Source organism: Phyllobates terribilis, unplaced genomic scaffold, assembly GCF_046119375.1.
Source record: "Phyllobates terribilis strain yellow unplaced genomic scaffold, ASM4611937v1 Scaffold_2__4_contigs__length_985480577, whole genome shotgun sequence".
Lineage (NCBI taxonomy): Eukaryota > Metazoa > Chordata > Amphibia > Anura > Dendrobatidae > Phyllobates > Phyllobates terribilis.
The window spans coordinates 520318086-520330860 of record NW_027362762.1 but is presented as its reverse complement, the minus strand read 5'-3'; the positions used below and the strand labels follow the sequence as shown (position 1 = coordinate 520330860).

At 38.8% G+C, this 12775-nt stretch overlaps 1 protein-coding gene across 7 annotated transcripts in view; it reads right to left on the bottom strand.

Moving 5' to 3' along the window:
• The window catches only part of DLGAP3 (DLG associated protein 3), a 726679-nt gene that overhangs the window by 257652 nt on the left and 456252 nt on the right, over positions 1–12775 (bottom strand). For 3 of the 7 annotated variants that reach the window (XM_073666012.1, XM_073666010.1, XM_073666013.1), the window contains exons 4-5: positions 9787–9992; positions 8315–8426 (exon numbers count right to left, since the gene is read on the bottom strand). The exons of 2 other annotated variants lie outside the window; for them this stretch is intronic. In XM_073666012.1, the coding sequence (XP_073522113.1) occupies positions 8315–8426; positions 9787–9992 (318 nt within the window). The remainder of the gene's footprint in view (positions 1–8314; positions 8427–9786; positions 9993–12775) is intronic. 2 more of the 7 variants (XM_073666014.1, XM_073666011.1) reach the window with 1 other exon arrangement.

The window sequence follows — 12775 nt, the reverse complement described above, 5'->3', positions numbered from 1 at the left end:
GTGTGCATGATTTGCAACTGTTTGACAGCTTTATTACATGGGAGGAATGTGTAAGAAATAGACATTCCTCACATGTCTTAAAGCTGTCAAACAGTCGCAAATCATGTACATGGGAGCGATTTAACCATATCACCGAGCAGCTGTAACTACTCGGAGCTCGGACCGAACATACTCGCTCAACACTAATCAACAACTCTTCTAGAAAATTAGTTAACTGAGAATCCATCAGTCAACAATGACAGTCTGAAGGGGAGTTTATAACTCTTTTATCTGTTTTTTTTAAGCTCCTTTCAGCTGATTTTTGACCATGGACAACATCAAAATTTAATGTGAAAGGAAACAGCCTGCAAACATCAACTGGTGCAAAAGCTTTAATGAAACTAAATTGCAAAATATATTTTTTTTACCTAAAATACATGCATTAAAGTAAAAAAAAAATAATAAATAAATAAAATTGTCCCCACAGGTGGACGACCCCTTCAATTAGCTACCTAACAATAAGCATCAGTATATTGGCTACACAAGTATGAAGATGTAGAAGCATCATGGCTTCATCTAGCCATAGGCCGACATTTACTAAAGAGGGACTGGAAAGGGACAGGTGGCAGACATACCAAGAATGTGGCACAGAAGGGCCAGAAGAGAGAGCGAAAAGGAATATGGAGACATATATGGAAGTTTATAAGCAGTTCCTCTTATTTTGGGCATTTGTGAATCTCATTATTATAAGTGGCATGAGTCACTTTAGCTGTTATGGGGCCATCTGCAGCTGGCATAAGCAATAATGAGGGAAAAGTGGGAATCTGTGGCCATACTGAATGAGATTGCCCCCTAGTGACAAGCCGTCAGAATCAATAATAAGTAACAGAAAACGTCTGCATTGATTTTCCTACAAGGTTCCTCTTGTAGCTCAACAAAAACTGTGTGTGCCCACCACTGTAGGAGACAACAGCCCCATATTTCACAACTCATTAAGGCTTAGTGCCCATGATGCAGAAATGAAGCAGAAATTTTCCTGATCATTTCTGCATCTCCTTGGCAGAAAAACGCATACGTTTTTACATGCGTTTTTGACACGTATGTCATGCGTTTTTGCATGCAGATTTGCCTTGCGTTATTCCAATGAATTGTATAGGCAAATACGCATACAGAAACGCACAAGAATTGGTCATGTCCGTATTTTTTTGCAAGTAAAATCCGCTCAGAAAAAATCCTGACCATGTGCACAGAACTTGCAGAATGTCATGGGATAAGGTATGCAATGCGTTTCTGGAGCGTTTCCGCACTGCTAATACGCACATAAAACGCATTGTGGGCACACAGCCTTAGGACGAATTCTTGTCTAATTCCCGATAATGGAAAATGGACCTGAAAAATTATCCTGAAATTTTCTTTCTTTATGTGAATGACTCCAGGATAAATATGGTAGATTTATTGTAAATTGCAATTTTTTTACATTAAAAACTGTTTTCTGTATTGAAGTGCATCTTTAATATCAGATGGTTTACATGTTCCTGTTTGATTTGCTTTCTTATGCAGATACATCCTCAGATGATTTATTAAGATACATCAATGATAATAAATCAGAAAGTGGTCATGCTGAGGTGAACATGCAGTATGGCAAGAAAATATTATATACTTATTTTGCACTATTAGCATGAAAAAATGATGACATACCCACCATCTGAGAAAAAATCGTTTATTTATTAACCATGAAAAACGATCTTTTCATAACTACAAGATCATATAAAGGATTTGTCTCAAATTGTTGAACAGGAGTGCACTGCTCGCCTGCCTCTTGGTCTCTGCTTGTCAGGGAACGGTGTGCTCCTGATTGATTGACAATTCAGACAATGCGTCTCACCATTGGCCAGGACTGTACACTCCCCGATACTGCCAGCTCTCTCTCTGCAGCATCAAAAAGCACACAGACACAAAAAGCTGGCTGGATCCAGCAATCTGACCAGCTTCAGAGCATCACTTGCATGCTCTATAGAAAAGCGCAATTTAGAAAAGAGCCTTTAAGTGCTGTTGTCCTTGCCCATGAGACTAGCCATTTTTGATAGCGTGCAGCAGTATCTGGTAGCCTAGGCAATGACTAAATAGTAAATGCAGTACACAATAGAATTAAAAGAAGTTGTCCCACAAAGTACATTTTAATGAATAGATCTAGGAATACAAATTAATTGTACTACAATTGATTGCTTTAAAAATATTTCTGTGCTGAGATAATCTTATAAATGTGAGCAAAAGAGTATGCTGACATTACAGCATGGGAATGCAGCTGATTATTTCTGTGAGGTAAAACATTTCCCTGCCTGTTTAAAAACATGTGTTACCTCACAGAAAGTATCATTTACGATTCCATGTTGTTCTGTCTGTACCCCCTTATGATTCCACCCCTGCCCAGGAGATGTGGTATGATCAGACCATGTCCCTGCACGGTCAGACACAGCCATTACACAGTACACAGCAGGGGCACATTTATAAGATTATCTCAGCACAGGAACATTTTATTTAAACACATCGGATTGTAGAAATTATTTTTATTCCAACATTGATTAAAATTATGTAAAATCTACTTTGTTTGTGGGACAACCCCTTTTAGGCTACGCTCACACTGGTGCATAACACGGCTGAGTGCTACCCAGTTTTATCAGATAGCATTCAGCCCAATGTTACACTATGGGACAGTGCAGATCTCCGATTATTTTCTCATGCCTCAGCATGAGAAAACAATCACAGCATGCTGTGTGTGGCTCCGATATTCGGATCACACGCACGTTTATTGGTGTGTGTAAAATATCGGGACTGGACTCAGATGTCATCTCAGTGCAGTCCGATTACTGTGGACAGAGAGAATGGAAAAGGTGGAGAAATTACGTTCTTCATCTTCTCCGCACCTGTGCTGTGATTCTCTCATGCGAGAGAATCGGATCACAGTAGGATGACACTCAGATCGACTCTGAAAGAGTTTGAGCCGAGTGTCATTAGCATAACCGGCCCGATTCTCTCACATGAGAAAACATATGGCTGTGTGAGCGAGCCCTAAATATTACTCCATTCTTAAGAACAGAGAGAATTTTTAAGAACAAGAAAATTGCAAACTTGCTTTTTTTTACGCAAACTTTGCAATCTTACTCATTTAATAAAAGGAGACATACTTTAAGATAGCCAATTGCTAAATGTGAGTGGGAGAAATATAATAAATGTTTACATGCTGCGCCCTCTCTTCCCCTAAAGTCCCCCCAAAAAAATCTTGAATCATAATAAAATACAAGATGACAATAATCTCATAGAATCATAGAATCATAGAATGGTAGAGTTGGAAGGGACCTCCTGGGTCATCTGGTCCAACCCCCTGCTCAAAGCAGGATTCACTAGATCATCTCAGACAGATGTCTGTCCAGCCTCTGTTTGAAGACGTCCATTGAAGGGGAACTCACCACCTCTCGTGGCAGCCTGTTCCACTCATTAATCACCCTAACTGTCAAAAAGTTTTTTCTAATATCTAATCTGTGTCTCCTCCCATTTAGTTTCATCCCATTGCTTCTAGTCTTTCCTTGTGCAAATGAGAATAAAGATGATCCTTCTACAATGTGACAGCCCTTGACATATTTGTAGACAGCTATTAAGTCTCCTCTCAGTCTTCTTTTTTGCAAGCTAAACATTCCCAAATCCTGCAACCGTTCCTCATAATCTAATCTATGGTGACTTCTAATATTGTAAGATTTAAAGCAGGGGGTACATTATTCTTATATCATAAACCTCAGTTACTGCAGAATCGCTTTTTGAAAAAAGAAAAAATTCCCATTTAGCACTGATTGATATGAATTACCATCAAACTGCAATAAGGAGACGTGCAACAACTGATCTTGTATATTGTTGTACAGTATAATGTTGTTTTGCTGCAGCAGCAGAGACGCAAAACTGTACAATATGCACTGCAGCTTTAAAGAAAAAATAGGGTGCCCCATATGTCAGTCAGTAAGTGACTGGCACAGGAGAAGGTGCTTCCTGCAAAAGCATATGCAATACACTACTCCAGAAGTGGGAAGTAGGGTCTGCGTAGTGTCACTCATCAGTTCTTAGGATCTGACATTACAATGGGAATTATTTATTTATATTTAATAGACAGGCGAGTGGGAAATTCTGCCAAGGGCTACACGGCGACTATGGCTGCAATACCTGTCGTGTTACCAATGTTCGCTAAGTGCCACTTAGTGCCATCTATATTGCGTGCAATACAAGTAAATAGAGTAGAATTGTGACCCTGAGGGTATGCCAATGCGACAAGCTAGTCACAGATTTTTGCGACTTGTGTGAGCCACAATCCCAGTATCCTGCAGGGTTGCAGTGCGACCACATTTACTTGTTTTGTGCAGCAAAGTGGCATCAACAACCAGCGAACTTTGTGCGACAGGCGTCGTGGCCAAAGTCCCGGTGTCGTCCCAACCTAACATTGATGTGAATTATATAGAGGTAACTATATGTATGTCAGTCTATCATGTCTTGTAATTTACCAGGTAAATGATTATGACTGAAATAGAGGCACTTGTTTAATAGGTGCTGCTCGTTTAGCTATCATACTATTGTCTAAAGCAGTCAGCATTTTTTTTACTGATGTTACTTTTGTGTTATATACAGCGAGTGAAATAAGTATTAAACATATCACGAAGTAAATACATTTCCAAAGGTGCTAATGACACCTGTGTCACTTCTCATCATTACACATAACTTCATTTATGGACATCCATGGTTTGATTTCTTTGACTGACATCTGGTGAGAATTTCATGTCAATAACATCTTTAGAAATATATTCACTTAGAAAATTAGTGACGCGCTCAATACTTATTTCACCCTCTGTATGTATGTATGTATATATATATATATATATATATATATATATATACATATAAATATAAATATATATATGTATGTATAGAAATATATGTATATGAATATGGGAAAATGTTTTATGTGCTTTCCTTAGGTAAAGTGCTCTCCACCATATATTTACACACAAAAAAAATGTATTTCACCTTCTTCTAACACTAGGCTGAAGACTACGGTTATCAGTCGATCAGCAACAGGATATCTCTCTTGCCGTCTCTTCACCTCAGATTTATTTTTAGTAATAAATATGGCTCATTTTGAGGTTATATGAAAAGTATGGTTGAAAATGCTATTTGAGCAACTCTGTCATAGTTAGTTCAACACCACTAAACTATTCTTGCAGCTCAAAAAAAGTGGATTGTTGCTCCATCTACAAGTCAATGGTATGGACAGATTGGCGGAATCTGGCTATGTCTTATTAGTGCCATGGCTGTGTAGCTGCTACATTTATTACATGATATCAAATTAGTATACAAAACTGGTTTCTCATTTCCTTCAAACTAGTAACTTTAATACTTTTAAACGGGTCTAAATTTTATTCAGTTTTTCTCCTGGTTGTATAATTTTCTCTTGAAACCCATTGATGAACAAGTTCATGATGGCATTTAGCAAGTCTGAATTCACAAGCCCATGAAATACGGACCATGCTTGGATTGCAATATCAGGTCTGACCGGCGAGTCTCCTGGCCTCAGCTAACTGACTCATATATGCCTATAAAGCAGTTAGCTCAGGCCAGGAGATCGGACAATCAGACCATTACAAAATAAGTACAGTCCCTGTTTCACACGCTGAAAAAAGAGCAAGTACCGCACCTCCAAAAAAATCATACATTAATCTAATGCTGCTAGGCAAAAATATATAGAACTGAACATGAGGTTCTTAGTTTAACATTCTGGTCAGACTGTATGAAGCCCACTGCCACGTCATGGCGAGCCTGTCAAAAGGTCCTAACTCTTATTGCCTTAAAGGAGCGGTGTCACGCGCTAACCACCTCCGCAGCGACAATGCACCAGTAGGGCGGGCGGCCCAGTGCTTCACAGCACCCACGCTGCAAGACTGAATCCCCAGGACTCTAGACCACACTGCCCCACAAACACAAAACCGCAGCAACAATGGCCACCACACAGCACCAACACCAAATGAAAGGAGCATTGAAACTCACCTTCCTCAAGCTCTCAAATGAGAGCAAAAATAGGCTGGACCCCCTTTTTTTTGCAGTCTCCTGCTAATTAAAATCACCTGTGCCAAATGGGTGGAGTGCTGGTCCAAGAAAGGGGACAGATAATGCAATACGCAGGACCCACTGAGAGGTTTGCCGTGACGTGGTAGTGGGCTTCATACAGTCTCATCAAAATGTTAACCTAAGAACCTTATGTTCAGTTATATATATTTTTGCCTAGCGGCATTAGATGAATGTATTATTAATATTAATCTCTAAACAGTGAATCATGAATGTCTCATCAGCAGAATTAAAAATGGTGTACACATTGAGTTGGCTATGTCTAAACAGGGGTCAAAAACTACAGTAGGTAAATCTCAAACATAGGTTAACAGTTTGAAAGTCATGCGCCAGTCCTGCCACAGTTTACTTTCCTAAAAGTGACCAGAGCTGGCTAGGAGTTCCGTAAAAATGGCAAGAATTGTTTGTACTGCTTTGAGTTGCACAAAAATGTAGTCATTTTTCATAGTGTTTTACACCACAGTTGTGGTGAAAACACCTTGATGAATTGGGCCCTATTTCTATATCTTTTTTTTAACTTCAGCACTTTTTTTTCCTGATGGAAAGACTCAGTGCCAGCCATCCCACAACAGAATTTACATTTGCTTTTTGCGTTGACTACAGATCATCTTGATTTAAAATGTATGGACATGTTGCTGGCATTTTTTTTAATTATTTTTATAGAAATGCATGTATTTTGGGATAAAATACTATTGCAAAAGCGTTAAATAAAAATGTAATTATACTGCTTGGCCTCTACAATCTTTATGTATCACAATTAGGGATGAGCAAATCCGTGGAATTTCAGGTTCTGGTACACGACCCAAACTTTATTCAAAAGTTCAGTTTGGGTACCAAAACTGTAGACGAACTAGAACCAGTACCCAAACACCATTGAAAACAATGGGGACCCGAACTTTTGAGCTGGAAAATCTCTCTCTCTGTCTCTCTGCAACTGACTTCCTACGGAACTCTGAACATTGGGAGAAGTCTGGTTCAGCGTTTAGCACTGGACAGTTGGTACGAGCCCCAAACTTTTAAGTTTGGGTTCGCTCATCTCTAATCAAAATACATTACAGACCAAGTTATCCGTCAGTGAGCTTGTGTGCCGGCAGGGAAGTGTAACCCTTACCTCTCTTCTCCTGAATAAACTTTTAAGCTGAATCATGACCAATCAAACTTATAAAAAGTAAATTTGGTTGCGGAGTACCATATGTTATTTTTTTTACTTTATCGAACATATTGGTATTATTATTATTCCACTTTTAGTTGTTGCTTTTTTTCAATATCCCCAAAATTTTAGAAAAGACAAATTTATATTGAATATGTTACAGTATTCATCTGAAACTGGAGGTGCATAGCAGCTCTAGTTACCTACTCTGTGTTAGCCATCCCAAAACAGAATTTACAGTGAGAGGGGAAAACAGTGCTATTAAATTTGCTACATTAGAGCTGTGCTAGCTCCGCATAGCAGGTTCACATGACTGGCCTCCCAGCAATGATATAATCAGCAGGAAAAATTGAGAAAGTTGCACTACGGCCTGCTTTAATGTATACTCATTGCTTCATGTGAGCTCTGTATTTTTTTAAGAGAATATAGATGGATAAAAGCCTTTTAGCTAAAAATGAATTTTTTTTATATATTCCTAAAATTTATTTTTTTAATCCTCCAAGTATCAGAAAAAATATATTATTTCTTATAGCATCATATAAAATTAACTATAAAAAGTAAAAACTATAAAAAAAAAAAAAAAGTATTACTCTAAAGATCCATAGACAGATGTTAGAAATTCTATCCATATAAGGAACAATTAAGGAAACTGTAAAAAAATTGTTTAGATTAAAATTTATAAAAGAGTTTAAAAGAAACACAAAGTACTAGTCCAGGTCAAGTGTTTTGCAAAATATTTTTGAAACTGTTTGCAGTTGGCTGAAGAACGAGTTATCGAATTATCTATATATCATGGTTTCATCACGGCCAATTCCCCAATAGACACATTCCTATGAAATGGATTGATCCTATACAGCCATTTGATGCAATCATTCAAGGCATAATGATTCAAACCTTGCAGTCCATCCAAACAGCGCCCAGGCTTGTAAAAATGCAGAACGCAAGCAAAGTTGGGTGGTCATGCATCCCACCGGCATTCCATCCATTTCCAGGCATCATTACAGTACATGCAGTTCTAATACTTACCTGACCCGAGATGGAGAGACCAAATCCATGTCCCTTGGGATGAATTTTAGGTGGAGTGCAGCAGCTGGGACAGTTACAGAGACATGAGTCAGAATATCGCTTACATGGAAACCTAGTAAAGAGTGGTGAGAAAAGGAGCTAATATGGGGGAAAAGGAGCATATTTGGTAGATATGTTAATCATATAAACAAAGACACATCATTATTAAATGAAAGAATGTCCAGAGAAAACAAGTTAAGTTTGCTGTTTTGCTCACCAGTTTCTAATACTTGAACACGTTAGGTCAGAACTGGCTCCTATGTACTTGCCAGGTAGATCTAAATGACTAACCAAGACGTAGACGTAAGGTTAGTCTAGACAGAATACAATATACTATTGGCGATATAAAGCATATGCTCAATATTGAATCATTGTAAAAATCTATAGTGAAAATGCTAAAATTAGATTTCTGTCCAGCCACAATAACATTGATTGGGCTAAAATGATCAGTCTAGTGAGCATGTGGCCTAGGAGAGACATTTTGAATGTTTTTCAATATTAATGTAACCATTTTCCCAGAATTACTTTCCACTTAAGAGAGCTGCAAAATCAGTTTGGGTTATAGGATAAGGTTGAGATAGAGCAGTGCATTCAACCTGCACAGGGAATATTTGATGCCTGGTAGTTATTCTAAGCTAAAGGCTTCTGAATAAACAGATACGAATAATGCATCACTAATCGAATCATTGCTGAGTCTATTCTGAATACTAAATTAAAATAATAAGCAGATATGACTACTGTAGTTGCAATAGATCGACTAAAACAGGAGCAGATCTGTAACAGTCATAAGTATTTGCTGATCTATCCACAAGATAAGTCATAAATAGCAGGTCAGTGGGTCCAGTCCAACACCCGGCACTAACACCAATTAACTGTCTTTGCCTCTCGTGGCGGCCGGTATAAACACTTTTAGCAGTGCTACTGAGCGCAATTCCATTTAAAGTGTAGGCTACTACAGTACCGCTTCTATTCAAAGGAGCAGCAGCTGTGCTGAAGTAGATGGCAACGGTGGGCCATCTGGATCAAAGCATTATTGATCGGTGGGAACTTCAGGTGTCAGACCCCACAGATCTGCTATTGATAGCTTATCCTGTAGAAAGCTCATCAAACACCTATGTCTGGTCAACCCCATTAAACCTTTACTGCAATAAGATGCATCGTTCTCTGAGAATGGTACAATTAATAGGAAACAAACTCAATATTGTGGACTACAGATGGTGCGAATCTTTACATAGCACAGTTGTTCATTAAAAACTTCTCAACCTAAAAGTGTGGCATTATTTTACGGCCCCTTAGGCTTTATTCAGATTGGTATAATGATGACTCAAAAGGACATTTTTTACATGTTCCATTAAGAGTCTATGTAATCCATTCCAATAGTAAAAAAAAAAACATAAAGAAGGTGAAAGAAGGGTCTAAAGATAATGTCATACTTGTTTCTGGGATGGTCAACGCTTGAAGACCTGCGGTATTTCTCCCGTCGGGTGGCACCCTTTGGTGACATTTTGGTGCTGGTGTCAGAGTCCCCACTGTCATCATCCCCCATGGCTTTGATGTAGCTGCCGCTCCTCATCCTTCTGCATGGTATTTCTCCTTCTTTCCCAGGTGCCGGATATCCCCCCCATTCATCTGGTGGAACCTATAGAAACACAAACAATGCACATTTGCACAGCAAGTCGCTGAATGCTATATTTTATATGCAATAAATTTTTATATATACAGAGGGAAAATAAGAATTTGATACACTGACGATTTTGCAAGTTTTCTCACCTACAAAGAATGGAGAGGTCTGAAATTTTTATCGTGGCTCACTTCAACTGTGAGAGAAAGAATCTAAAAAATATTCCAGAAAATCACGCTGTATGATTTTTACATAATTAATTTGCATTTTATTGCATGAAATAAGTATTTGATCACCTACTAACCAGCAAGACTTCTGGCTCTAGTAGACATGTTAGTTTTTCTTTAAAAAGCCCTCATACTCTGCACTCATTACCTGTATTAACTGCACCTATTTGAACTTGTTACCTGTATAAAAGACACCTGTCCACACACTCAATCAATCACACTCCAACCTCTCCACCATAGCCAAGAGCATAGAGCTGCCTAAGGATAACAGGGGCAAAATTGTAAACCTGCACAAGGCTGGGATGGACTATAGGACAATAAGCAAGCAGCTTGTTGAGAAGGCAACAACTGTTGGCACAATTATTATAAAATGGAAGAAATACAAGGGTGACTGTCAATCTTCCTTGGTCTGGGGCTCCATACAAGATCTCGCCTCGTAGGGTAAGAATGATTCTGAGAAAGGTCAGGAATCAGCCCAGAACTACACGGGAGGACCTGGTCAATGACCTGAAGAGAGCTGGGTCCACAATCCTACAGGGCACGCAAGGTCCCCCTGCTCACACCAGCACATGTCCAGACCCGTTTGAAGTTTGCCAACGACCATTTGGATGATCCAGAGGAGGAACGAGACAAGGTCATGTGCTTAGATGTGACCAAAATAGAACTTTTTAGTATCAATTTCACTCGTCGTGTTTCGAGGAAGAAGGACATGGTGGGTAAAACATCATATTTTGGGGGTGTTTTCCTGCAAAGGGGACAGGACAGCTGCACCATATTGCAAGGGAGGATGGATGGAGTCATGTATCGCGAGATTTTGGCCAACAACCTCCTTCCGTCAGTAAGAGCATTGAAGATGGGTCATGGCTGGGTCTTCCAGCATGACAATGACCAGAAACACACAGCCAGGGCAACTAAGGAGTGGCTCCGTGAGAAGCATTTCAAGGTCCTGGAGTGGCCTAGCCATTCTGCAGACCTGAACCCAATAGAAAATCTTTGGAGGGAGCTGAAACTCAATGTTGCCCAGCAACAGCCCTGAAACCTGAAAGATCTGGAGAAGATTTGTATGGAGGAGTGGGCCAAAATCCCTGCTGCAGTGTGTGCAAACTTGGTCAAGAACTACAGGAAACAACTGAACTCTGTAACTGCAAAAAAACATTTCTGTACCAAATATTAAGTTCTGTTTTTCTATTGTATCAAATACTTATTTCATACAATAAAATGCAAATTAATTGTGCAAAAATCATACAACGTGATTTTTTTTTTTTTTTTTAGATTCTGTCTCTCACAGGTGAAGTGTACTTATGATAAAAATTACAGACCTCTCCATTCTTTGTACGTGGGAAAACTTGAAAAATAGGCAGTGTATCAAATACTTATTTTCCCCACGGTGTATATATAATCACTGTGCAACAGTTTTAGGCTGTAAAGTAAGAATGCTCTCAAAAATAGAAGTTTTAATAGTTTATTTTACACAATTACCAAAATGCAAAGTGAAAGAAAAAAGAGAAATCTAAATCAAATCAATATTTGGTGTGAACACCATTCCTTTGCCTTCCAAACATCATCAAAGCACCAATTCTTCTAGGCACACAAAGTTTTTGAAGGAACTCATCAGGGAAGTTGTTCCAAACATCTTGGAGAGCTAACATTTTGTCTATGGTTGCAGAATTGCACAAATCCTTCTGTCTCCTCCTGTATTCCTATGCAGAAACCATGATGATGAGAGCTGTAGATGCAATGGCCAGCCATGGACACTTGCAGTGCAGCAGATGTAAGACATACAGTGCCTTAAAAAAGTATTCATTAAAATGTTCCACAATTTTTCACGTTACTCCCACAAACTTAAATGTATTTTATTGGGATTTTATGTGATATACCAACACTAAGTAGCAAGTATTTGTGAAGTGTAGAGGAAATGATTCATGTTTTTTTAAATATTTAAAAAATATAAATCTGAAAATTGTGAGGTGCATTTGTATTCAGCCTCCTGTAGTCTTATACCCCTAAATAAAATCCTGAGTGACCAATTGTCTCCAGAAGTCACATAATTAATAAGTCCACCTGTGTGTAATTTATTCTCAGTATAACTACAGCTGTTCTGTGGAGGCCTCAGAAGTTTGTTTGAGAACATTAGGTATCAAACAGCATTATGAGAACAAATGAACATACCAGAGAGGTCAGTGATACAGTTTTGTAGAAAAATAAAGCAGAGTTAGATTATAAAAAATAGCCCAAGCTCTGAACATTTCAGGAAGCATTGTTCAATCCATTACCCTAAAATGGAATGAGTATAGCACAACTGCAAAACTACCAAGACATGGCCGTACACCTAAACTGACATCCCAAGTAGTGTTTAGCGAATTTGTTCGGCATTTCAAATTCGGGTTCGTGTTCGAGGTTCCGGCTTGTTCGCACCAAAAAATCAGCTCCGCCCATGAACATCCCTGATTTGCCACGCTGTCACGCAGATGTTATCCCGAATTTGAAATGCCAAACACTAATCCCAAGCAATGAGATCACTAGTTAGAGAAGCAGCCAAGAGGCCTATGGTCACTCTAGAGGAGTTTCAGAGAT